The sequence below is a fragment of the Carcharodon carcharias genome (genome assembly GCF_017639515.1).
Source record: "Carcharodon carcharias isolate sCarCar2 chromosome 27 unlocalized genomic scaffold, sCarCar2.pri SUPER_27_unloc_9, whole genome shotgun sequence".
Lineage (NCBI taxonomy): Eukaryota > Metazoa > Chordata > Chondrichthyes > Lamniformes > Lamnidae > Carcharodon > Carcharodon carcharias.
Window position 1 is genome coordinate 498046 of NW_024470653.1, and position 27591 is coordinate 525636.

The window sequence follows — 27591 nt, forward strand, 5'->3', positions numbered from 1 at the left end:
TTTAATTTAAGTTCCTCCAGCTGCCATGGGTGGGATTTGAACCCGCGTCCCTCAGAGCGTTAGCCTGGGTCTTCCGGATTACTAGTCTAGTGACATCACCGCCACACTATCACCACCCACCCGTCCTTTAAATGAACAGGCAGACGGACCGGGAGCAGCTTGAAGAGAAGTTATTTTCACCCTGGGGGTGGGGGAGTGATGCCTCGAACTGACTCACCCCAAGTGTGGCTGAGGCAGAAATCCTCATATCATTTAAACAGTATTTGGATATCCACTTGAAGCACCCATAACCGATAGACCTGTGGACCGATAGAGCTGAAAAGTGGGATTAGGCTCCTTACCTCAGGGAGCTTCTGCTGGAACAGTGTGAAATGCTGGTTAGGCCACAGCTGGAGTATTGCGTGCTGTACTGGAATCCACATTATAGGAAGGATGTGATTGCACTAGAGAGAGAGAGAGCGCAGAGGAGATTTACCAGGATGTTGCCTGGGCTGGATAGCTTTAGTTATGAGGAGAGATTGGATAGACAAGGGTTATTGTTCCCTGGACATGATTGAGGTGTATAAAATTAGGAGGGGCACAGATAGGGTAGAACAGGAAGGAACTTTTCCTCTTGGTGGAGGGATCAGTAACCAGGGCGCATATGTTTAAGGTGAGGGGGCAGGAGGTTTAGCAGGGATGTGAGGAAGAATTTTTTCACCCAGAGGGTGGTGGGAATCTGGAACTTGCTGCCTGAAAGGGCGGTGGAGGCAGAAACTCTCATAACATTGCAGAAGTATTTGGGTGTGCACTTGCGATGCCATGGCATACAAGGCTATGGGCCTTGTGCTGGAAAATGGGATTAGAATAGTTAGGTACTTTTTTGACCGGCGCAGAGTCGATGGGCCGAAGGGTCTTTTTCTGTGCTGTAGACCCCTTTGGCTCGATGGCCTCCTTTTCATTTTTGTTTGGGCCGGCACAAATGCTGAATGATGTCTTTCTGTGCTGCAAATTTCTATTGACTCCATCCCTCCTTTTAACCGACCCCACCACTGGCGGCCGTGCCTCCCGCTGCCTGGGCCCCGAGCTCTGGGATTCTCTCCCTGAACCTCTGCTCCTCTCTCTTCCCCCCCTCCCACCCTCTCTCTCTCTCTGTCTCTCTCCTCCTTAAAACCGAACTCTTGGACGGGTCACCTGACCTAGCGCCTCCTCCGGTAGCTCAGCTGTCGAATTGCTTTTCACGGTCACTCCTGTGGAGCGCCTCGGGGAGGCCTTGCCCACGTCAGCAGCGCCGTCTGAACGTGGTCTGTTGTTGGAAGCTCCCTTCGGGCTTAAAGGAGACCCTGACTCATCAACCCCACCCCCCCCCCCACCATGTTTGTTGCCTCTTACAGTTCTCGCTCTTCACTGCCATCCACAAGCACTACACGTTGGAACAGTGGAAGGAGTTTGCCCTCGATAATCCGGACTGTTTGCAGGTAAGGGGGGGGTTGCAGTTTGGGGGGTTGGGGTTGGAAGGGGAGAGAGAGAGAGAGTTTTTCAGGGGATGTGTTGGATGGGGGTTGTGGGGGGGTTGGTGCTCGCAGGTATGCAAGGGTGGGTGGGTTATGTTCAAGTTCAGAACCAGATGGGTGACGTGCAGACACGCACGTGGATGAGGAGACACCAGGGAGCATGGGGAGAACTGATGGGGGGTGGGAGTGGTGGGGTGGGGCAGGGGGTGGGGGGGTGGAGAGTGGGAGGTGCGGTGGGGTTTGGGGGGTGGATGAGGAGGAGGAGGAGGAGAGGGGGTGGAGAGGAGTGTGGGGGGCGGAGGATAGGGGGAGGTGGGTGGGGGTGGAGGAGAGGGGGTGTGAGGGGGGAGTGGGGGATGGAGGAGAGGGGGAGGTGGGTGGGGGTGGAGGAGAGGGGAGGTGGGTGGGGGTGGAGGTGCGGGGGGTGGGGGGCGGAGGAGAGGGGGAGTTGGGAGGTGGGGGTGGAGGAAGCGGGTGCGGGGGGGTGGAGGGGTGGTGGAGAGTGGGAGAGGGGGGGGTGGAGAGGGGTGTGGGGGGGTGGAGGAGAGGGTTGAGGGGTGGAGGAGGGAGGGGCAGGGGGTGGAGGAGAGGGTGATGAGGGGTGGAGGAGGGAGGGGCAGGGGGTGGAGGAGAGCGTGATGAGGGGTGGAGGAGGGAGGGGCGTAACGAGGGAAGGCAGGTCAGCGTTGAGAACAGGGTGGGGTACAGAGAAGAGGGAGAGAGCGCACATGGGAAATGTCAAAAACAAGTAGTTATGTTTCGGTGGGAAGAACAAGGAGGCCATTTATTCTTTGGAAGGTGGAGTCCAGGTGGGGTAGAGAAACAAAGAGGAACTCGGGAGTACAAACGCATTAATCGCCAAGGGCAGAATTTTCCAGCCCTGTTGTGGCGGAGGCAAGGGCAGGGGCCGGAGATGGCAAATGCGGCAAGCCATTCAAACGCCCATTCACTTCCCTGGGACTGGAAGATACCTCCGGTATGGGGAGCGGAGGGGGCGGCTGGCAAATTCCGGCCTAAAATCTTCGCCGCAGGTTGGCAAGGCCATTAGACGAAAGGCGAACCAAGGGCTCAGCGTTACATGTACAGGGATAGAATTGAAAAGGAGGGAAGGTATGCTAAACCCATGTCAAGCCTCGGTTAGACAGCACTTCAAGCGGTGTGGGCGGCTCTGCTCACCGTATTGTTAAAAGGATATCGGGGCACTGGATGCCAATGTGTTAAGGGATACAGGTGATGGGCATTAATTGTCTTTGAGTACGTATAAATAGGGGACAGCTGGGACACTGGGTTGAGTGGAAGGAGAGCTGTGAGGCTGAGCAAGTCCATAAACTCTCTCAATAAAGAAAAGCTACGGGTGTCTTGGTTTTGGCTTCACCGACCGGTTAACGCTGGAGAGGGTGCGGAGAAGATTCACAAGGACGGTACCAGGAATGTGTGGGTTTACATACCTTCTCTCTTGGGGGGAAAAAAAGGAGGGCCGAGGGGTGGCCTAATAGAGGTCTTGAAAATGATGAAAGTTTTTGATGGAGTGGATATGGAGAGAGAACATTTCAATTTGTGTGGAAGAGCGTAACTGGAGGCTGTCAATCTAAGGTGGTCACCAAGAAATCCTGAAGGGAATTCAGGAGAAACTTCTTCACCCAGAGAGTGGTGAGAATGTGGAACTTGCTCCCACAAGGGACGGTTGAAGCGAACGGTATCGGTGCATTTAAGGGGAGGCCAGGCAAGCCCATGAGGGAGAAGGGGATAGAGGATCACGATGGTGGGTTCGGATGGGGAGCGGAGCATAAACGCTGGCATGGGCTCTCAGAGGGCCCCGCAGCATCGCACAGCCTTTAGCTCTCAGTCACTGTTTTGCTGCTTGGGGGGCAGGGGAGGGGTGCAAACTCGTGTTTGCGCTTGGCGAGATCGGAACCACGAAGGGGAGTGGGGTGTGTGTGGGGGTTTCGACGGGTGGCGAGATGGAGATTGAGACTGTCAAGTTGACCCTTGACTGCGGAGTGGGAGTGGACAGGAGCAAGGGTGAGCAGGGGGGAGCCGAACAGGGGCAACAGGCGCAGACAGACTTCCTCACCGGCTCTCCCTCCCTCTCTCTCTCTGTCTCTCTCTCTCTCTCTCTCTCTCTCTCTCTCTCTCTCTGTGTCTCTGTCTCTCTCTGTCTCTGTCTCTCTCTCTGTGAACCTCTGTCTCTCTCTCTCTGTCCCTCTGTCTCTGTCTCTCTTTCTGTGTCCCTCTGTCTCCCTCTGTGTCCCTCTCTGCCTGTCTCTCTCTCTGTCTCTCCCTCTCTCTGTCTCCCTCTCTCTGTCTCTCTCTCTGGTCCCTCTGTCTCTGTCTCTCTCTCTGTCTGTCTCTCCCTCTCTCTCTCTGTCTCCCTCTCTCTGTCTCTCTCTCTGTGTCCCTCTATCTCTCTCTGTGTCCCTCTGTCTCTGTCTCTCTGTCTGTCTCTCTCTCTCTCTCTGTCTCCCTCTCTCTGCCTCTCTCTCTTTCTTGCTTTCTCTGTCTCTCTGTGTCCCTCTATCTCTCTCTGTGTCCCTCTGTCTCTGTCTCTCACTCTGTCTGTCCCTCCCTCTCTCTCTCTGTCTCCCTCTCTCTGTGTCCCTCTGTCTCCCTCTGTGTCCCTCTGTCTCTGTCTCTCTCTTTGTCTGTCTCTCTGTCTCTCTCTCTGTCTCCCTCTCTCTGTCTCTCTCTCTGTGTCCCTCTGTCTCTCTCTCTGTCTGTCTCTCTCTGTCTCTCTCTCTGTGTCCCTCTGTCTCTCTCTGTCTCCCTCTCTCTGTCTCTCTCTCTGTGTCCCTCTGTCTCCCTCTCTCTGTCTCTCTCTCTGTCTCTCTCTTTGTCTGTCTCTCCCTCTCTCTCTCTGTCTCCCTCTCTCTGTCTCTCTTTCTCTTTCTCGCTTTCTCTGTCTCTCTCTCTCTGTGTCCCTCTATCTCTCTCTGTGTCCCTCTATCTCTCTATCTTTTTCTCTGTCTCTCTCTCTCTTTCTTTCTCTTGCTCTCTCTGTCCCACAGAACATAGCAGCAAGCGCGGGCACTGGGCCCAGCGACTTGGAGAAGCTGACGGCGATCCTGGAGCTCTTGCCGGACATCCGTTACATCTGCCTGGACGTCGCCAACGGATACTCGGAACACTTTGTGGAGCTTGTGAAAGCCGTGAGGAAAAGATTTCCGGATCACACCATCATGGTAAGCGTGTGTGGGTGGGGGTGGGGGCGGGGGGAGGGAGTGGGGGGGTTGGTGTTGGTGGGGGCAGTGAGAAGCACCGTAACCACTTCTTGCAACGCCTCTTTCACCGCTTCAGAACATTCCAGAACGATTGGCAGCTAACCGGGTGGCAGTCAATTTGAGCACGGCAAGATCCCACGGACAGCAACCTGATAATGATCAGTTCGTGCAGTTTTTTTTTAATGACCACTCCCCCACCCTACCAACCCCTCCCTGCCACCCCGTGCCCAACTGTTACCGCCCCCCGCCCCCACCCCCCCGAAGAACCCCCCCTCCCCCAGCTCTTCTCTCAATACCCCGGCCCAAGAGAGCAGACCGCTGTTTGACGCCATGTCCGAGATAAGGCGTCTCCGACAGCGCGGTGTTCCATGGGTACTGGCACCGGGGGTGTCGGTCCTGGATTAGCATGGGAGGGGCACAGTTTAAAAATAAGGCAGGGAGGGGGTCTCCCATCGAAGAGGGAGACGAGGAGGAATTTCTTCTCTCAGAGGGGGGGGGGTCAGTTTGTGGGATTCTCTCCCCCCCCACAGAGAGCGGCGGAGGCCGGGTCACTGAATATATAACTCGAGGCCGAGTTAGACAGAGTTTCGATCGGCGAGGGGAGTCGAGGGTTATGGGGGTGTGGAGGGGGGGAGAGGGACAGCAGGAAAGAGGAGTCGAAGTTACAGTCAGATCAGCCGCGATCTTATCGAATGGGCGGAGCAGGCTCGAGGAACCGAATGGCCCACTCCTGCTCCGAAATCCTTGTGTTCCTGAGGGTCCCAATACGATTATAACTGAAGAGCTGCACCCAACCCCAGCTAGCAGCCCCTCCCATTGTTGTTTGTAATGCAGCACGTGCTGGGTAACCTTGTCACCCGCCCAGCACAGCTCTTGGCTGCTTGACAGAGAGAACAACGAGCCGCTCTTTCAAGGAGATGGCAAACACGCAACGCACTGAACAGGCCGTGCTCTGCATCACTCTTGAGCACTGGGAAGGCGACGCACAGTAAGCCGGAGACGGGACAGCAGGGCAGGCCCTGCCTACGAAAGCTGCCCCCAAGCGAGGACGAAAGGCTCCCCTCTCTGTGGCAGAGTGAGTCCATTGCGACAGCGGGGTCTCAATCGGAGCTTTACTCTGTATCTAACCCCGTGCTGTACCTGTCCTGGGAGTGTTTGATGGGGACAGTGTAGAGGGAAATTTACTCTGTATCTAACCCTGTGCTGTACCTGTCCTGGGAGTGTTTGATGGGGACAATGCAGAGGGAGCTTTACTCTGTATCTAACCCCGTGCTGTCCCTGTCCTGGGAGTGTTTGATGGGGACAATGCAGAGGGAGCTTTACTCTGTATCTAACCCCGTGCTGTCCCTGTCCTGGGAGTGTTTGATGGGGACAATGCAGAGGGAGCTTTACTCTGTATCTAACCTCGTGCTGTACCTATCCTGGGAGTGTTTGATGGGGACAGTGTAGAGGGAGCTTTACTCTGTATCTAACCGTGTGCTGTACATGTCCTGGGAGTGTTTGATGGGGACAGTGTAGAGGGAGCTTTACTCTGTATCCAACCCCATGCTGTACCTGTCCTGGGAGTGTTTGATGGGGACAGTGTAGAGGGATATTTACTCTGTATCTAACCCTGTGCTGTACCTGTCCTGGGAGTGTTTGATGGGGACTGTGCAGAGGGAGCTTTACTCTGTATCTAACCTCGTGCTGTACCTGTCCTGGGAGTGTTTGATGGGGACTGTGCAGAGGGAGCTTTACTCTGTATCTAACCTCGTGCTGTACCTATCCTGGGAGTGTTTGATGGGGACTGTGCAGAGGGAGCTTTACTCTGTATCTAACCTCGTGCTGTACCTGTCCTGGGAGTGTTTGATGGGGACAATGCAGAGGGAGCTTTACTCTGTATCTAACCTCGTGCTGTACCTATCCTGGGAGTGTTTGATGGGGACAATGCAGAGGGAGCTTTACTCTGTATCTAACCCCGTGCTGTCCCTGTCCTGGGAGTGTTTGATGGGGACAATGCAGAGGGAGCTTTACTCTGTATCTAACCTCGTGCTGTCCCTGTCCTGGGAGTGTTTGATGGGGACAATGCAGAGGGAGCTTTACTCTGTATCTAACCTCGTGCTGTACCTATCCTGGGAGTGTGTGATGGGGACCAGAAAACCCTGCCGATATGATGTAAAGGGGGTCCAGAGCGAAGACCTGTGAAACAGGAGCATGGCCATTGACCAGTAACTGATGCTGTGGTGCCTTGGCTGACACCATTTTGTTTCCACTCTCACTGACCTGAATATAAGCGAGAGAGAGAAAATATTTCGCATGAGCCATCCCGGTTTACTGCCATTTTCCGGGAGTGACTCTAAATTCGCTGACGTGTAACAAACACCCCGTGGAATTCATCTTCCCCCCAGGCTGGGAACGTGGTGACGGGTGAGATGGTGGAGGAGCTCATCCTGGCTGGAGCCGACATCATCAAAGTTGGGATTGGACCAGGTAGCTATCATAGAAAATGCACAGGGGCTCCGGTGCATCGGGATCTTGGGACTGTGGGTGAGGGTGGGGTTGTGTGTGAGGGTAGGGGGAAGGTGGGACTGGGGAGCAAGGCAGGAGTGGGGGTGGGGGGAAAGCGGCGGAAGGCGGGAGTGGCGTTGGTGGGGTGAAGGTGGGGTTGGGGGGAAGGTGGGGGTGGGGGGACGGCAGGAGTGGGGTTGAGGGGGGAAGGCGGGGGTGGGGGGAAGGCCGGAGTGGGGTTGGGGGGGAAGGTGGGGGTGGGGGGAAGGCAGAGGTGGGTGTGGTGGGAAGGCGGTTGTGGGGTTGGGGGGGAAGGTTGGGGTGGGGGGAAGGCAGGGGTGGGTGTGGGGGGAAGGCGGGAGTGGGGTTGAGGCAGTGAAGGTTGCGGTGGGGGGGAAGGCGGGAGTGGGGTTGGGGGGGGAGGTGGGGGTGGGGGGAAGGCAGGGGTAGGTGTGGGTGGAAGGCGGGAGTGGGGTTGGGGGGGAAGATGGGGGTGGGGGGAAGGCTGGAGTGGGGTTGGGGGGGAAGGTGGGGGTGGGGGGAAGGCAGGGGTGGGGGTGGGGGGACGGCAGGAGTGGGGTTGAGGGGGGAAGGCGGGGGTGGGGGGAAGGCCGGAGTGGGATTGGGGGGGAAGGTGGGGGTGGGGGGAAGGCAGGGGTGGGTGTGGGGGGAAGGCGGGAGTGGGGTTGAGGCAGTGAAGGTTGCGGTGGGGGGAAGGCGGGAGTGGGGTTGAGGCAGTGAAGGTTGCAGTGGGGGGGAAGGCGGGAGTGGGGTTGGGGGGGGGAAGGTGGGGGTGGGGGGAAGGCAAGGGTAGGTGTGGGTGGAAGGCGGGAGTGGGGTTGGGGGGGAAGGTGGGGGTGGGGTTGGGGGGTAAGGCAGGGTGGGGTGATGGGGGTGGGGGGAAGGCGGGAGTGGGGTTGGGGGGGATGGGGGGAAGGTGGGGGTGGGGTTGGGAGTGAAGGCGGGAATGGGGGTGGGGGGAAGGTGGGGGTGGGGTTGGGGGGTAAGGCAGGGTGGGGTGGTGGGGGTGGATGGAAGGCGGTAGTGGGGTTGGGGGGGATGGGGGGAAGATGGGGATGGGGTTGGGGGTGAAGGCGGGGATGGGGGGAAGGTGGGGGTGGGGTTGGGGGGTGAAGGTGGGAGTGGGGGGAAGGCGGGGATGGGGGTGGGGGGGAAGGCAGGGATGGGGGGTAGGCGGGTGGCGTAGCACTATTGTCACTGGACTAGTACCCCAGAGACCCCAGGGTAATGCTCTGGGGACCCGGGTTCAAATCCTACCCATGGGCAGATGGTGGAATTTGGATTCAGTGAAAAAAAATCTGGAATTAAAAGACTAATGATGACCACGAAATCATTGCCGATTTGTTGTAAAAAACCCCAATTGGCTCACCAATGTCCTTTAGGGAAGGAAATCTGCCATCATTACATGGTCTGGCCTACTTGTGTCTCTCGACCCCCACGGCAATATGGTTGACTCTCAAATGGCCTAGCAAATTTTTTTAAAAAACACCGTGGGACTGTATGGGAACTTTTTTTTTATTCGTTCACGGGTGCGGGCATCACTAGCTAGTCCAGCGATTTTTTTTTTACTATTGTCCATCCCAAATTGCCCCTTGAGAAGGTAGGGGGCGGGGGGTGAGCCACCTTCTTGAACCGCTGCAGTTCCTGTGATGTTGGCACACGCACCGTGCTGTTAGGGAGGAATGGTGCACCAGGATGGTGGGACTGCACAGGAGCGGTGTACCGGGAATGTATGGGACTGTGTGGGAGCGGTGTACCGGGAATGTATGGGACTGTGTGGGAGCGGTGTACCGGGAATGTATGGGGCTGGGCGGGAGCAGTGTACCAGGAATGTATGGGACTGTGTGGGAGCACTGTACCAGGAATGTATGGGACTGTGTGGGAGCGGTGTACCGGGAATGCATGGGACTGTGCGGGAGTGGTGTACCAGGAATGCATGGGACTGTGCAGGAGCAGTGTACCAGGAATGCATGGGACTGTGCGGGAGCGGTGTACCAGGAACATATGGGACTGTGCGAGAGCTTTGTACCAGGAATGTACAGGACTGTGTGAGAGCGGTGTACCAGGAACATATGGGACTGTGCGAGGGCTTTGTACCAGGATGGCGGGACTGTGTGGGTGCAATGTACCGGGAATGTACAGGACTGTGCGGGAGCATAGTACTAGGAACATATGGGACTGCGGGAGCGGTGTACCGGGAATGCATGAGACTGTGCAGGAGTGGTGTACCGGGAATGTACGGGATTGTGCGGGAGCGGTGTACCAGGACTGTACGGGGCTGTGTGGGAGCCGTGTACCAGGAATGTATGGGACTGTGCGGGAGTCGTGTACTGGGAATGTATGGGACTGTGCGGGAGTGGTGTACCGGGAATGCATGGGACTGTGCGGGAGCGGTGTACCGGGAATGTATGGGACTGTGCGGGAGCGGTGTACCGGGAATGTATGGGACTGTGCAGGAGTGGTGTACCGGGAATGTACGGGACTGTGAGGGAGCGGTGTACCAGGAATGTATGGGGCTGTGTGGGAGCCGTGTACCAGGAATGTATGGGACTGTGCGGGAGTTGTGTACTGGGAATGTACAGGACTGTGCGGGAGCGGTGTACCAGGAACATATGGGACTGTGCGGGAGCTGTGTAACAGGATGGCGGGACTGTGTGGGTGCAGTGTACCGGGAATGTACAGGACTGTGTGGGAGCGGTGCACCAGGAATGTACGGGACTGTGCGGGAGCCGTGTACCAGGATGGTGGGGCTCTGCAGGAGCAGTGTACCAGGAATGTATTTGACTGTGCAGGAGCAGTGTACCGGTAAAGTATGCGACTGTGCGGGAGCGGTGTACCAGGAATATATGGGACTGTGCAGGAGCGGTGTACAGGACTGTACGGGGCTGTGCAGGAGCAGTGTACCGGGAATGTATGGGACTGTGCAGGAGCGGTGTACAGGACTGTATGGGACTGTGCGGGAGCAGTGTACAGGACTGTATGGGACTGTGCGGGAGCAGAGTACCAGGAATGTATGGGACTGTGCAGGAGCAGTGTACTGGGAATGTCTGGGACTGTGCAGGATCGGTGTACAGGACTGTATGGGACTGTGTGGGAGTGGTGTACCAGGAATGTATGGGACTGTATGGATGAATGGTGAATGGTCATTTGGTAGTTACAGATGGGACTAGTGTTTCTCCCACTGTCGAGCAGCTTTTACAGGCACATTCATCTGATTTTCAGAGTTCTGGATCCGGCTGATCTGACTGAACATCCAGTCACCTCACAATTTGGCCCGTTCTCAAAAACGTCAGCAGAGCAAAGGAAATAATTTGTTAACAAATTTCTCAATGGCATGGCTTGTGTGTGTTTGTGTTTTATTTGAATTTGTTCATGGGAGCTGGGCATCGCTGGCTAGGCAAGCATTTATTCTCATTCCTTGTTGCCCTTGCTCAGAAGGCTTTTAAGAGTCAACCACATTGCTGGTATGGATGGCAGATTTCCTTCCCTAAGTCTCATACCAGTCACCGTAGGTAAGCGATGCAGGTGCAGCAGGCGGTAAAGAAGGCAAATGGTATGTTGGCCTTCATAGCCAGAGGATTCGAGTACAGGAACAGGGATGTCTTGCTGCAATTGTACAGGGCCTTGGTGAGACCACACCTGGAATATTGTGTGCAATTTTGGTCTCCTTATCTGAGGAAGGATGTTCTTGCTATAGAGGGAGTGCAGCGAAGGTTTACCTGACTGATTCCTGGGATGGCGGGACTGACATATGAGGAGAAATTGAGTCGGTTCGGATTATATTCGCTGGAGTTCAGAAGAATGAGGGGGCATCTCATAGAAACCTATAAAATTCTAACAGGACTAGACAGGGTAGACGCAGGAAGAATGTTCCCGATGGTGGGGGAGTCCAGAACCAGAGGTCACAGTCTGAGGAGACAGGGTAGACCATTTAGGACTGAGATGAGGAGAAATTTCTTCACCCAGAGAGTGGTGAGCCTGTGGAATTCGCTACCACAGAAAGTAGTTGAGGCCAAAACATTGTGTGGTTTCAAGGAGTTAGATGTGGCTCTTGGGGCAAAAGGGATCAAAGGGATATGGGAAGAAAGCAGGAGCAGGGCTATTGAGTTGGATGGCCTTAACTCCTGGCTCCAAGTTTCTATGAGTGAAGCAGTTGGGTTTTTACAATAATCGGCATTTGCTTCATGGTCATCAGGTTTTTAATTCCAGATTTTTATTGGATTCAAATTTCAACATCTGCCGTGGGTGGGGATTCGAACCCGGGTCCTCCCCAACAGCCTTGCCCTGGGGGGGGCCATTGGGGATATCACTCCAGTGACAGTGCCACCGTCTGCATGTGCTGCGGAGCCTGGCGGTGTTATGTGAGGTGGGGGGGCTTGGCAGCTGGCCCCTTCTGACGGCGGGCTGCTTTCCCCTGCGCAGGTTCCGTGTGCACGACCCGGATTAAGACAGGGGTGGGATACCCGCAGCTGAGTGCAGTTATCGAGTGTGCAGACGCAGCCCACGGTCTCAAAGGCCACATCATGTCGGTGAGTGGGCAGCGAGATGCAGTGTCACGTTCAGCACCTCCTCACGGAACATTTCGGCACGCGATCGGCTCGCACGACCCTCAGCACCAATCCCGATGTCCCCTATGGTGCAACCCCTTCCGATTCGTTTCCAGCCGGCTCTGGTTCCAGTTCCAGACTACTGCTCACGTTACTCTCTATAGACAACACCTCTTCGTTAGATTCCAGCCTGTAACTCACTCCTGAGTATCTGTTATTCTATATATAAACCACCCGAACCCCTCGATTAGATTCCAGCCTGTAACTCACTCCTGGGTATCTGTTATTCTATATATAAACCTCCCAAATCCCTCGATTAGATTCCAGCCTGTAACTTACTCCCAGGTATCTGTTATTCTGTATATAAACCACCCGAACCCCTCGATTAGATTCCAGACTGTAACTCACTCCCGGGTATCTGTTATTCTACATATAAACCACCCGAACCCCTCGATTAGATTCCAGGCTGTAACTCACTCCTGAGTATGTTATTCTATACATAAACCACCCGAACCCCTCGATTAGATTCCAGCCTGTAACTCACTTCCGGGTATCTGTTATTCTATATGTAAACCACCCGACTCCCAGGTATCTGTTATTCTATACATAAACCACCCGATCCCCTCGATTAGATTCTAGCCTGTAACTCACTCCTGGGTATCTGTTATTCTATATATAAACCACCAGAACCCCTCAATTAGATTCCAGCCTGTAACACACTCCCGGATATCTGTTATTCTATATATAAAGCACCCGAACCCCTCGATTAGATTCCAGTCTGTAACTCACTCCCAGGTATCTGTTATTCTAAATATAAACCACCCAAACCCCTCGATTAGATTCCAATCTGTAACTCACTCCCGGGTATCTGTTACTCTATATATAAACCACCTGAACCTCTCGATTAGATTGCAGCCTGTAACTCACTCCCGGGTATCTGTTACGCTATATATAAAACTCCCAAACCCCTTGATTAGATTCCAGCCTGTAACACACTCCCGGATATCTGTTATTCTATATATAAAGCACCCGAACCCCTCGATTAGATTCCAGTCTGTAACTCACTCCCGGGTATCTGTTATTCTAAATATAAACCACCCAAACCCCTCGATTAGATTCCAGTCTGTAACTCACTCCCGGGTATCTGTTATTCTATATATAAACCACCCGAACCCCTCGATTAGATTCCAGTCTGTAACACACTCCCGGGTATCTGTTACTCTATATATAAACTACCTGAACCCCTTGATTAGATTCCAGCCTATAACTCACTCCCAGTATCTGTTATTCTATATTTAAAACTCCCAAACCCCTCGTTTAGATTCCAGCCTGTAAGTTACTCCCGTGTACCTGTTATTCTATATATCAACCACCCGAACCCCTCGATTAGATTCCAGTCTGTAACTCACTCCCGTGTACCCGTTATTCTAAATATAAATCACCCGAACCCCTCGATTAGATTCCAGTCTGTAACTCACTCCCGGGTATCTGTTATTCTATATATAAACCACCCGAACCCCTCGATTAGATTCCAGTCTGTAACTCACTCCCGGGTATCTGTTATTCTATATATAAACCACCCGAACCCCTCGATTAGATTCCAGCCTGTAACACACTCCCGGGTATCTGTTACTCTATATATAAACTACCTGAACCCCTTGATTAGATTCCAGCCTATAACTCACTCCCAGTATCTGTCATTCTATATATAAAGCACGCGAACCCCTCGATTAGATTCCAGTCTGTAACTCACTCCCGGGTATCTGTTACTCTATATATAAACTACCTGAACCCCTTGATTAGATTCCAGCCTATAACTGACTCCCAGTATCTGTTATTCTATATATAAAGCACGCGAACCCCTCGATTAGATTCCAGTCTGTAACTCATTCCCGAGTATCTGTTATTCTATATATAAACCACCTGAACCCCTCGATTAGATTCCAGTCTGTAACTCACTCCCGGGTATCTGTTATTCTATATATAAACCACCCAAACCCCACGATTAGATTCCAGCCTGTAACTCACTCCCGGGTATCTGTTATTCTATGTATAAACCACCCGAACCCCTCGATTAGATTCCAGCCTGTAACTCCATTTTCTATAGAGTGTAGGTCATGTAAAATACCTTAATGTCTGATGTTGGGAGTGACGGGTTTACCGTTGGAGGCAGGCGTTGGGGAATCACGTGCTGCTGAGTTCTAACTATTGGGCTTGACTGTGGAATTTCTCTCACCAGGACGGAGGCTGCACCTGCCCTGGGGACGTGGCCAAAGCCTTTGGTGAGTCCCCATCTCCCTGCGTAAACTGCGCGCACGCGCTATCGGGTCTCTCCGCCCTCCCCCCCCCCCCCCCCCGTACCAGCCTTTCATCAGGGTCTCTGACGGCGCCGGCTGTCTTGGGTTTCCAGGGTCCCTCTGCCCGTGGGGAGGGACGCGGTGCGCCCCCCTCACTGACATGTGCCTCACCCCTCAGCTTCGTGTCCCTAGAAATTTTGATCGGGAAACGTTCCCCTGGGGCAGGCCACGCAAGGCCGGGGCCCAGGCTGCAACCACGGCCTTGGCTGAGCTACCCGCCGATCCCAGCTTGGCTGGGGTGGGGTGGCGTGGGGCGGGATGGGGGCAGGTAGGTGATAACAGGGTCCTCACATAAGCTCGCCACCACCACCCCCCCACCCCTGCATTTGGTTGGCAGCGGGACGAGGTTTAAGGAATCTTGTGGATGTGACGAAGGAGGTGGGGGTGGGGGTGGGTGGTGGTGGGATCTGGGGTCTTCTCGCTTGACGGAATGCCCACCGAACCACGAGCCGACCGGGCCTTGGAGAGGTCGTTTCCCCGGGGATCAGGACTGGGTGGGCGGAGGTGGAGAGCCCGCCTACCGTTCAGCTGTGCCAACCGGGAGGCAGTGGCGGCTGCAGGAACGACACCCGCCAGGGCACCCTGAAGACCCCCCCCCCCCCCCCCCACCAACACCTCACCCCCCCCCCCAAGGCCAGAGGTAAGTCACGGCAGAGGGGTTTCACCAGGTGGGGGAATGTCGGGTGGTCGGCAGCGAGGCCTAGCGGGCGTCTCTCGGAGGCACGCCCGCCCAATGTGCACCTTCCCAGCACCTCAACCCTCCAACGCGGAGGAGGGATCTACCCACCCATCCCCGCCCCCGTCCCCGTCTCTCCCCCACCCCCACACCCCACCCCCGGCCCTGGCCCTGGGAAACGACAAGCAGCCCTCCCAGGCCCGCCTGCAGCTGGGTTGACAGCAGCAACGGCGGTGGGGTGGGTTTATTCACTGTCCGCTCGAGCGCCTCAACGGGCAGCGGGGAGAGTTACCCAGTCTACGGGTCTTCCCCTGTCTCAGACTGAATCGGCCGCCCTGATTGAACACCACCGCCCACCCACCCCCCCATCTCCCTGCCCTCCCTCCCCTGTCTCCAAACAGGCCACCAGAGAGAGCGGAAGGCTCTGCCTTGGGCAGTGGGGGGGAGGGTTGTAGTGGATGGGCTTCCCTTCCTCAACCAGTACGTCAGTGGCGGGCAAGGGTGGGCAAGGGTAAGATCGGGCTCGGTCCACCGGCTCCTCCTGCAGTTGAATAGCCCCCCCACTGCCACCTCCCCCCAACTGGACAGCGAATCCTCTCTCCCCCCCCCCCCCACCCCCCCAACCCCCACCACCCTCCCCAAACCAGCCTCACACCTGAAGGAGAAGCTGAGCTGGTCAAGGGGGTAACTAGCAGCCCCATCCCTCAGTAGAGGGGGGTCAGAGCCTTCAGGGGAGGAGGAGGAGAAGGAGAAGGTATCAGCCTCGCCATGCCGATTAGCATCGGCCTGATTCCCCTCCTGTAGCGCACCACCCCCCCCCCAACTCTGCAAACCAACAGCCCCTCCCGCCCTCTCCACCCTGCGATCAAGGCCACCTCACCGCCCCCCCGCACCCCCCCCCACACATAGAAGCTAGCAGGGAGCGGCTCATTTCAATATTTTCCTGTGAACCCCACTCCCCCACCCTGTCCGCCACCTCCCCATTCAGCCCGACTAACATGTATTATTGGTTTAACCAAATGGGGGGCGCATCTTACGTCCCCTCCCCTCCACCTCCCCCAACCTGACCTGCCGGCATATTTGAACGCTGGAGTCTGGTGGGGGGGTGGGTTCATTGGCGGTGACAGGATTGGCAGCTCAACATTCCTGGTCATAGGGGTATTCAGAGAGGATAGAGAGGGGGGATAGAGGAGGAGGGGGCATCTCAGTATTGATCAAGGAGTTAATCATAATTACAATCTACCTTTTCAGGTGGGGACAAAGAGAATCTTTCTTCCCTCAGAGGGTGGTCAGTCCGTGGAAATCTCCTCCCCAGAGAGCGGCGGAGGCCGGGTCACTGAATATATCCGAAGCCGAGTTAGACAGAGTTTTGATCGACGAGGGAGTCGGACAAGGATGTGATTGCACTGGAGAGGGCGTAGAGGAGATTTACCAGGATGCTGCCTGGGCTGGAGGGTCTGAGCTATGAGGAAAGGTTCACCAAGGAATTCACCAGGGATCCTTAGACAGCACCTTCCAAACCTGTGACCTCTACCATCTAGAGGGACCAGGGCAGCAGACGCACGGGCGTGAACACCACCACCTGGAAGTCCCCCTCCGAGCCGCTCACCATCCTGACTTGGGAATATATCGGCCGTTCCTTCACTGTTGCCTGGTCGAAATCCTGGGGAAACTCCCTCCCTAACAGCACGGTGGGTGTACTTACACCACACGGGCTGCAGTGGTTGAAGAAGGCGGACCACCTTCTTAAGGGGGCAGTTAGGGATGGGCAATAAATGCTGGGCCCAGCCAGCGAAGCCCACATCCCATGAACGCATTAAAAAAAGGTTGGATGGGCTGGAGTTGTTTTCCTTGGAGCAGCGAAGGTTGAGAGGGGACCTGATCGAGGTGTATAAGATTACGAGGAGCATAGATAGGGCGGATCGGAAGGCACTTTTTCCATTAGTAGAGGGGTCAATAACCAGGGGGCATAGATTCAAGGTGAGAGGAAGAGGGGAGTTAAGAAGACATTTTTTCACCCAGAGGATGGTGGGAGTCTGGAACTCGCTGCCTGAAAGGGTGGTCGAGTCAGAAACTCTCATAACGTTTAAGAAGTATTTAGATATACACTTGCGTTGCCTTAGCCTCCAGGGCTATGGGACGAGCGCTGGAAAATGGGATGAGTGTAGTTGATCTTTGTTGACCGGCGTGGACATGATGGGCCGAATGGCCTCCTTCTGTGCTGTAGACGTCCATGAGTTGCGAGGGGGGAGCAGGGAAGGGGAGCGAGGGGCGCAGGAGAGTGGAGGCGAGGCCACGATCAGATCAGCCGCAATCTTACCGAATGGCGGAGCAGGCTCGAGGGGCCAAATGGCCTACGCCTGCTCCTAATCCTGGTGTTCCTGAGGATTGCAGCATGATCCGAACTGAAGAATCCCGGCAGTCGCTCCCAGCGCCGGCCCAGCCGGCAGACCTTGGGGCACCGCATAATTTCTCTCCTTGGGCTGTTCAGGCCACGATCAGGTCAGCCATGAATGGTGGAGCAGGCTCGAGGGGCCGAATGGCCTACGCCTGCTCCTAAGTCCTACGTCCTGCTTAAAGTCAGCTAGTTACCAACAGACTTCAGGACCAAGAGGGTTGACGGGTGGTGGTGGTGGAGGCTGCGGTGTCAGGAAATAGGCCCCCCTGTAAAATTCACCCCATGGTCTCACCTTTTGGCCCTCACCTCTGCCGGTCTCTAATTTCTCCCTTCTCCCTCCTCCCCCTGTTCCCGCTACCCCCACCACCGCCCCCCCCCTCTCCGAACCTATCCAAGGTGCCGGTGCGGACTTTGTGATGCTGGGCGGGATGTTCTCGGGACACTCCCAGTGCGGAGGCGACACCATCGAGAAGGACGGCAAGAAATACAAGCTGTTCTATGGGATGAGCTCGGAGACTGCGATGGAGAAACACGCCGGGGGCGTCGCCGATTACAGGTAACCGTCCAGGCCGCAAAGACGGGAGTTCAGCCAGGCTGAGCGGAATATATCTTTGAGGGGTTGGGGGCAGGTAGGCATGGGGGTGTGAGATGGCAGCTGTGGCCGAGACTTCGCTAAAAGCAGGGCAGGTTGGCAGCTCAACATTCCTGGCCACAGGGGATTCAGACGGGATGGGGGTGGGGGTGGGTGGTGGTGGGATCTGGGGTCTTCTCGCTTGACGGAATGCCCACCGAACCACGAGCCGACCGGGCCTTGGAGAGGTCGTTTCCCCGGGGATCAGGACTGGGTGGGCGGAGGTGGAGAGCCCGCCTACCGTTCAGCTGTGCCAACCGGGAGGCAGTGGCGGCTGCAGGAACGACACCCGCCAGGGCACCCTGAAGACCCCCCCCCCCCCCCACCAACACCTCACCCCCCCCCCAAGGCCAGAGGTAAGTCACGGCAGAGGGGTTTCACCAGGTGGGGGAATGTCGGGTGGTCGGCAGCGAGGCCTAGCGGGCGTCTCTCGGAGGCACGCCCGCCCAATGTGCACCTTCCCAGCACCTCAACCCTCCAACGCGGAGGAGGGATCTACCCACCCATCCCCGCCCCCGTCCCCGTCTCTCCCCCACCCCCACACCCCACCCCCGGCCCTGGCCCTGGGAAACGACAAGCAGCCCTCCCAGGCCCGCCTGCAGCTGGGTTGACAGCAGCAACGGCGGTGGGGTGGGTTATTCACTGTCCGCTCGAGCGCCTCAACGGGCAGCGGGGAGAGTTACCCAGTCTACGGGTCTTCCCTGTCTCAGACTGAATCGGCCGCCTGATTGAACACCACCGCCACCCACCCCCCCATCTCCCTGCCCTCCCTCCCCTGTCTCCAAACAGGCCACCAGAGAGAGCGGAAGGCTCTGCCTTGGGCAGTGGGGGGAGGGTGTAGTGGATGGGCTTCCCTTCCTCAACCAGTACGTCAGTGGCGGGCAAGGGTGGGCAAGGGTAAGATCGGGCTCGGTCCACCGGCTCCTCCTGCAGTTGAATAGCCCCCCCACTGCCACCTCCCCCCAACCTGGACAGCGAATCCTCTCTCCCCCCCCCCCCCCACCCCCCCAACCCCCACCACCCTCCCCAAACCAGCCTCACACCTGAAGGAGAAGCTGAGCTGGTCAAGGGGGTAACTAGCAGCCCCATCCCTCAGTAGAGGGGGGTCAGAGCCTTCAGGGGAGGAGGAGGAGAAGGAGAAGGTATCAGCCTCGCCATGCCGATTAGCATCGGCCTGATTCCCCTCCTGTAGCGCACCACCCCCCCCCCAACTCTGCAAACCAACAGCCCCTCCCGCCCTCTCCACCCTGCGATCAAGGCCACCTCACCGCCCCCCCGCACCCCCCCCACACATAGAAGCTAGCAGGGAGCGGCTCATTTCAATATTTTCCTGTGAACCCCACTCCCCCACCCTGTCCGCCACCTCCCCATTCAGCCCGACTAACATGTATTATTCGTTTAACCAAATGGGGGGCGCATCTTACGTCCCCTCCCCTCCACCTCCCCCAACCTGACCTGCCGGCATATTTGAACGCTGGAGTCTGGTGGGGGGGTGGGTTCATTGGCGGTGACAGGATTGGCAGCTCAACATTCCTGGTCATAGGGGTATTCAGAGAGGATAGAGAGGGGGGATAGAGGAGGAGGGGGCATCTCAGTATTGATCAAGGAGTTAATCATAATTACAATCTACCTTTTCAGGTGGGGACAAAGAGAATCTTTCTTCCCTCAGAGGGTGGTCAGTCCGTGGAAATCTCCTCCCCAGAGAGCGGCGGAGGCCGGGTCACTGAATATATCCGAAGCCGAGTTAGACAGAGTTTTGATCGACGAGGGAGTCGGACAAGGATGTGATTGCACTGGAGAGGGCGTAGAGGAGATTTACCAGGATGCTGCCTGGGCTGGAGGGTCTGAGCTATGAGGAAAGGTTCACCAAGGAATTCACCAGGGATCCTTAGACAGCACCTTCCAAACCTGTGACCTCTACCATCTAGAGGGACCAGGGCAGCAGACGCACGGGGTGAACAGCACCACCTGGAAGTCCCCCTCCGAGCCGCTCACCATCCTGACTTGGGAATATATCGGCCGTTCCTTCACTGTTGCCTGGTCGAAATCCTGGGGAAACTCCCTCCCTAACAGCACGGTGGGTGTACTTACACCACACGGGCTGCAGTGGTTGAAGAAGGCGGACCACCTTCTTAAGGGGGCAGTTAGGGATGGGCAATAAATGCTGGGCCCAGCCAGCGAAGCCCACATCCCATGAACGCATTAAAAAAAAGGTTGGATGGGCTGGAGTTGTTTTCCTTGGAGCAGCGAAGGTTGAGAGGGGACCTGATCGAGGTGTATAAGATTACGAGGAGCATAGATAGGGCGGATCGGAAGGCACTTTTTCCATTAGTAGAGGGGTCAATAACCAGGGGGCATAGATTCAAGGTGAGAGGAAGAGGGGAGTTAAGAAGACATTTTTTCACCCAGAGGATGGTGGGAGTCTGGAACTCGCTGCCTGAAAGGGTGGTCGAGTCAGAAACTCTCATAACGTTTAAGAAGTATTTAGATATACACTTGCGTTGCCTTAGCCTCCAGGGCTATGGGACGAGCGCTGGAAAATGGGATGAGTGTAGTTGGATCTTTGTTGACCGGCGTGGACATGATGGGCCGAATGGCCTCCTTCTGTGCTGTAGACGTCCATGAGTTGCGAGGGGGGAGCAGGGAAGGGGAGCGAGGGGCGCAGGAGAGTGGAGGCGAGGCCACGATCAGATCAGCCGCAATCTTACCGAATGGCGGAGCAGGCTCGAGGGGCCAAATGGCCTACGCCTGCTCCTAATCCTGGTGTTCCTGAGGATTGCAGCATGATCCGAACTGAAGAATCCCGGCAGTCGCTCCCAGCGCCGGCCCAGCCGGCAGACCTTGGCGCACCGCATAATTTCTCTCCTTGGGCTGTTCAGGCCACGATCAGGTCAGCCATGAATGGTGGAGCAGGCTCGAGGGGCCGAATGGCCTACGCCTGCTCCTAAGTCCTACGTCCTGCTTAAAGTCAGCTAGTTACCAACAGACTTCAGGACCAAGAGGGTTGACGGGTGGTGGTGGTGGAGGCTGCGGTGTCAGGAAATAGGCCCCCCTGTAAAATTCACCCCATGGTCTCACCTTTTGGCCCTCACCTCTGCCGGTCTCTAATTTCTCCCTTCTCCCTCCTCCCCCTGTTCCCCGCTACCCCCACCACCGCCCCCCCCTCTCCGAACCTATCCAAGGTGCCGGTGCGGACTTTGTGATGCTGGGCGGGATGTTCTCGGGACACTCCCAGTGCGGAGGCGACACCATCGAGAAGGACGGCAAGAAATACAAGCTGTTCTATGGGATGAGCTCGGAGACTGCGATGGAGAAACACGCCGGGGGCGTCGCCGATTACAGGTAACCGTCCAGGCCGCAAAGACGGGAGTTCAGCCAGGCTGAGCGGAATATATCTTTAACGCAAGGAGCCCGAGGGGTGAGACGAGACGAGCTGAGGGCCCAGACAGGCACGTGGGAGTGTGAGATGGCAGCTGTGGCCGAGACTTCGCTAAAAGCAGGGCAGGATTGGCAGCTCAACATTCCTGGCCACAGGGGTATTCAGACGGGATAGAGATGGGGGGATAGACGAGGAGGGGGCATCGCAATATTGATCAAGGAGTCGATAATAGCAGTGAGGAGGGATCAACAAATGAGGCCATGTGGGTAGAAGTCTTAAAAAGTACAAAAGGGGCAAGCACGCTGTTGGGCGTGTACTATAGGCCCCCCAAACAGCCGGGGAGCGTTAGAGGATCAAATATGTATTCAAATTTCAGAGAAGCGTAAGAATAATAAGGCAGTAATAGTGGGGGATTTTAATGACCCAAATATTAACCGGGATAGTTTTAGTGTGCAAGGTGGGGAGGGAGCAAAATTCTCAAGTTGCATCCAGGAGCCAGTATGTAGCAAGCCCAACAAGGGAGGTGGGGGCAGTTCTGGACCTAATATTTGGAAATGAGGCCCGGGGAGGTGAAAGGCGTGTCAGTTGGGGAGCATTTTGGAGATAGCGATCATAACTGAGTTAGATTTAGCACAGTTATGGAGAAGAATAAGGTTGGGCCAGGAATAAAAGTTCTACACTGGGGAAAGGCGAATTTTACTTAAATGAAATACGATTTGGCCCAAGTGGGGGACTGGGAGCAGCTACCTGCAGATGAAACTGTGTCAGAGCAATGGGAGGCATTCAAGGAGGAAATAGACCAGAAACTGAACCGGACCAGCCATATAAATACTGTAGCTCCAAGAGCAGGTCAGAGATTGGGAATCCTGCGGAGAGTCACTCACCTCCCGACTCCCCAAATCCTGTCCACCATCTACAAGGCACAAGTCTGGAGTGTGATGGGACACTCCCCCCACTTGCCTGGATGAGGGCGGCTCCCACAACACTCGAGAAGCTCGACACCGTCCAGGACAAAGCAACCCCCGCTCGATCGGTACCCCATCCACCAACATTCACTCCCCCCACCACCGACGCACAGTAGCAGCAGTGTGTGTACCATCTACAAGATGCACCGCAGCAACTCACCGAGGCTCCTTCGACAGCACCTTCCAAACCCACGACCGCTACCATCTAGAAGGACGAGGGCAGCAGACACACGGGGAACACCCCCACCTGGAAGTTCCCCTCCGAGCCGCACTCGCCATCCCAACTTGGAAATATATCGGCCGTTCCTTCCCTGTTGCTGGGTCAAAATCCTGGGAACTCCCTCCCTAACAGCACGGTGGGTGTACCTACACCATAGCGTCCGCAGCGGCTCAAGGAGGCGGCCCACCCACCACCTTCTCGAGGGGCAATTAGGGATGGGCAACAAATGCTGGGCCCAGGCGCATCCTGTAAATTAAATAAAACAAAACATAAGACACTGCTGGAGATTGTGACGCCGAGGGGAGGGAGAGGGTGGACTGGAAGCTGAATGGGAAACTAGGAACAGCAGAGCCGTCGAGGTCTCTTTTTGCCTCACGGGTTAAAACGTACAGGGTGCCACGCCCTACACACACCCCCCCCTGCCGGGCTCACCGCCCGCGATCACCGGAGCCCCAAGCTCAACCCTGGACAATGTGGCTTCAGTGTGTCGGCGCCTGTTTCCCCCAGACCCCTCCAGTGCCATGGCCCCCCACCCACCCACCCCCGCTTCTGCCCACCCTTTCCTCCCCCCCCCCCCTCCTCGCCCAGTTCCGGACAGGGGTCGGCCTTTGAAGGCGGGAGACGAGGGGCCTGGCTCACAACTGGCCGGCTCTCGACCCCTCCCTCGCGCTGCAGTGGCCATGCCAGCTTGCCCTGCAACTCCCCCCACCCACCCATCCTTCTGTACTAGCCCTGCCCCCCCCCCCCTGCCCCGCTCAACCCCCACCACCACTCCCCACCCACCACCCACCCACCTCCATGTTACAATCGGGACGTCCATCTCCACGCAGCGAGGAGACGAGGGAGCACGGGGAGTGCCGAACTCGGGAACAGCAAGGGAGGGGCCGTGACTACGGTAGGGATGGCTTGAATGGAGAGAGAGGGGGAGTGAGAGAGACCAAAGGTCAAGGCGGAGTCGAAGGGGCCGGAGGCGAGAGGACAGCAGCGAGGTGGCGGTGTTCCCCTGGCGCCGAGATGAATCGCACGGGGAGCTCCGACATCACCGTGTGTCCGCCTCCCCGATTAAATCACCATTCGGCTCTGATTCCAGAGGGCGCGGGACGGCCCCCCAGCACCCCCCGCCACCCCCACCCCCACCCCCCCCCCCCCCCCCCCATCGCTTCTGAAGTGTAGCCGCGTTCGTCCGACAGGTAAAAACAGCGGACAAAACCGCACACAGCACCGAGGGGGAATGAGCTATTCCCCGAAATGCGTTGAGCAGGCGCCCAGCGGAGCCTCAGCAAATATGTGCCCAAGTTTGGGGTGCCTCTGCCGGGGGACAGGGAGGCAGTCGGAGCAGGTGCCCGACCTCCCCCCACCCCAGGGGTTGACACTGCACTGCAAAAAAAAATTCCCTTTCCTCCTCAGGTCCTGTCCCTGCCCCCCCACCCTCCCTTTTCCAACCTGCTATCATCCAACCACCACCCTCACTTAGACGAGTCTCTATTATTTCAGCAACGCTCAAGTTCTGCGCTACCAAACGACTAGCTAGAGAGCTCTTTTAAAGAGCCAAGTACAAGCACGATAGGACACGTGACCCACCGTGTGGCGTGATCTGATCAGGATATTGTTCGTTGTGTCACTCGCAGTGAAGTCAAAGGTTATAGCGATTGATGCCAGTGGGGAGTTGGTGGGGGGGTGTGGAAGTTGGAAAACGCGCGCGCTACCCCCCCCCCCCCCCGCAACCCATCCCTCCGTCCTCGCAGACTACCCGTCCCTTCTCCAACCTCCCGCCTCTCTCCGAAGCCCCTCGAACACGCAGTGGCCTCCCCCCAAACCCATCGCCGCCTTTCCCGGGACTCCAGCCGTCCGCATCGAAGCGGCCAAGCGCCCAAGCACCAAAGTGGCCCCTTCATGTCCAAGGTTATGAATTGGGCGTGGACAGGGTGGATGGGGAGCGGCTGTTCCCCTTCGTGGAAGGGTCAGTCACGAGGGGGACACAAGTTCAAGGTGAGGGGGCAGGAGGTTTGGGGGGGGGGATGTGAGGAAAAACTTTTTTACCCAGAGGGTGGTGAGGGTCTGGAATGCGCTGCCTGGGAGGGTGGTGGAGGCGGGTTGTCTCACATCCTTTAAAAAGTACCTGGATGAGCACTCGGCACGTCTTAACATTCAAAGCTATGGGGCCGAGCGCTGGTCAACAGGATTAGGTAGGTAGGTCAGGTGTTTCCCACGTGTCGGTGCAGACTCGATGGGCTGAAGGGCCTCTTCTGAACCCTGTGATTCTGTGATTCATCAAAGTCACAGAGGCGACGGTGACATTGGTAAACTTTCCCTCCTCGGTCTCTCCGCAGCCTTTGGACGCGGCCGCGGGACTGCCCTGAGTGACCGCGTTCCACCCTTCAGCGAATGAGCCGGAGCCGGAACGCCCAGAGCAATGGTTCCCCATTCTCAACCCCGCCTCCTTGTCTCTCTCTGGAGATTTCCACCGATCGATCCTCAGTTGTCACCATCTTCCTCGTGCGCATGGTGCCCTTTGGGGGGCGGGGGAGGTGCGGAGGGAAGGGGAAACGCCATCTGAAGAGGGTGGAGGAGTCAGGTTCCACATGGTCACAAACAGACAAAGACACCCAGCTCCACCTTGCCGCTGCTTCTCTCCCAACCCCTTGAATACGTCTGCCCTTCCGACCTCTCCGCCTCGAACAGTCCGCACTCTCCTCCGGCTAATCTTCGGGAAGACTGATCGTCCTCGCTCCCCGTCGAAACCTCCGATTACCCCCCCTCCCCACCCCCACGTCCTTGTCCGGCTGCCGCTGATCTTTCGCAATCCTCAGTCTCTGTTATCATCCAGCTCAGCTCAGCTCAGCTCATCTGCCGCTGTGAAACCACCCCCCCCCCCACTACCCACCCACCCATGCCTCCGTCACCTCTAGGCTCGACTACGTTCCTATGCACTCCCAACCGGCCTTTCACATTCTGCACCCGCTCCCCCACCCCCCCCCCACCACCCCGTAAACTCGAGCTCATCGGAAACTCTTGCCGCCCATGCCCTCTCTCACGCCGCTTGACCACCCGCCCGTCGCTCCCTGGGCTCACTGACCTACCTAGGTTGGCCACGGTCAAGCGACACTTTCAATTTTAAAATGATCACCCTCGTTTTCAGATCCCTCCGTGGCCTCGCCTCCTCCCCCCCACTTCCTCCCCAATCTCTGTAACCTCCCTCAGCCCCACAACCCTCCGAGACTTTGACCTCCCTCTGATTTTGACCTCCCAAGCACTTCATTTGCTGCACCACCAGCGGGCACATCTTGACATGTCTTGGCCGTGTGCTGTGGAATTCCCTCCCTCAACCTCACTGCCTCGCCATCTTTGAGTTACTCCTTAAAACCAATCCTTTTGACAAAAGTAGGGGAGTCTTGCCACAACTGGTATTGGTGACTCTGCAGCCGAAGTACTGCGAACAGTTCTGGTCTCCTTACTTAAGGAGGGAGGTACTTGCTCTGGAAGCCATTCAGAGAAGGTTCACTCGGCTGATTCCCAGGAGGAAGGGAGTTTGTCTTATGGGGAAAGGTTGAGCAGGTTGGGCTGGTACCCATTGGAGTTTAGAAGAACGAGAGAAGATATTATTGAGACAGATAAGATCCTGAAGGGGGTGGGGGGGGGGGTTGCTTGACAGGGTGGATGCTGATAGGATGTTTCCCCCTCGTGGAGGGAGGAATCTAGAACGACAGGGGTGGGGGGGGGGAGGGGGGCACAGTTTAAAAATAAGGGGGGTCTCCCATTGAAGACGGAGACGAGGAGGAATTTCTTCTCTCAGAGCGGGTCAGTCTGTGGGATTCTCTCCGCCCCCCCCATCCAGAGAGCGGTGGAGGCCGGGTCACTGAGTATATCCGAGGCTGAATTAGACAGAGTTTTGATCGACGAGGGAGTCGAGGGTTATGGGTGGGGGTGTGAGGGACAGGCAGGAAAGTGGAGTCAAGGCCACAATCAGATCAGCCACGGTCTTACCGAATGGTGGGGGAAGCAGGCTCGAGGGGCCGAATAGCCCACTCCCGCTCCTCATTCTCATGTTCCTCTTGCCGCCCTTCCCAATAGCTCCCTCTGCGTTTTGGCGTCCGGTGATGTCTGACAGCGTTCCTCTGAAGCGGGGACGTTTCACGTTAAGGGGCGCCGGATGAACCCTGAGTCAGTGCTTAACGAGTTCTGTGTACCTGTGACGGTGTCCCCGGTCAAACTGGCCGCTACGAGAGGGGCCGCAGCAGCTCCCTCCATCTCCGCGGTTCAAATGACTCTCTCGGCCTTTGCCGTCTCCACCCCCTTTAACTTGTCTGATGTTTTCTCTCTCCCTTCCCCCCACCTCGCCCACCCCACCCCACCACCGTTACCTCCTCTACCCCACCACCGTTACCTCCTCTACCCCACCACCGTTACCTACTTTACCCCACCACCGTTACCTCCTCTACCCCACCACCGTTACCCCCACTTCCCCACCACCATTACCCGCTCTACCCCTCCTGCATCGTTCACTGGCTCGCTGCAGGGCGTCGGAAGGAAAGTCAGTGGAGGTGGAGTTCAAAGGAGACGTGGAGAGCACGGTCCGAGATATCCTGGGCGGCGTGCGCTCCACCTGCACCTACGTGGGAGCGGCCAAGCTGAAGGAGCTCAGCCGGAGGACCACCTTCATCCGCGTCACGCAGCAGCTCAACCCCCTGTTCAACTAGAGCCCGCCAGCCACTCCTGGCTCACGCCCCGGTTTGAAGCAGCGTCGTTGGCGGAGCTGCGTGGTGTGGGGTGGTGCAATGGGCTGCGCTTCAATCCAGCTTTGTCTAATCCCTTCCTAAACCCACACATTCGTCGTCCTCCCCACTCCCCACTCCTGACCCACCCTACACTGCATTCCACCCACCGTTCTGACCACTGAGGACCACCCACCCCTGCTCCCTGCCCCACTGCACCCCACCCCACTGCCCCCCACCTCACCGCCCCCCCACCCTTTTCCACTCCACTCCATTCAGTGTCTCCTCCTTTCACCTCACTGTAATGGCAATGTAGGGCTTCCTGTTTGACTGGGGCAGGAAGAAGGTAACCACAAGAGACCCTAACCCAGCTGAGGGCAGTGTATCAGATACGGTCCAATCACTGCCCAGGGTGTGTGTGATGGGGACAGTGTAGGGGGAGCTTTACTCTGTATCTAACCCCGTGCTGTACCTGTCCTGGGAGTGT

The 27591-nt window shown here is 56.7% G+C and overlaps 1 protein-coding gene across 1 annotated transcript; it reads left to right on the top strand.

The window, feature by feature from the left end:
- The first annotated feature begins 643 nt into the window (after positions 1 to 643).
- Positions 644 to 27591, top strand: LOC121273989 (GMP reductase 2-like). Its single transcript, XM_041181119.1, has 10 exons — positions 644 to 652; positions 1374 to 1457; positions 4499 to 4672; positions 7099 to 7180; positions 11642 to 11748; positions 14006 to 14048; positions 17594 to 17753; positions 20611 to 20732; positions 21011 to 21170; positions 26909 to 27591. The coding sequence occupies exons 1-10, from the start codon at positions 644 to 646 to the stop codon at positions 27087 to 27089; spliced, it is 1122 nt and encodes a 373-aa protein (XP_041037053.1). The 3' UTR covers positions 27090 to 27591.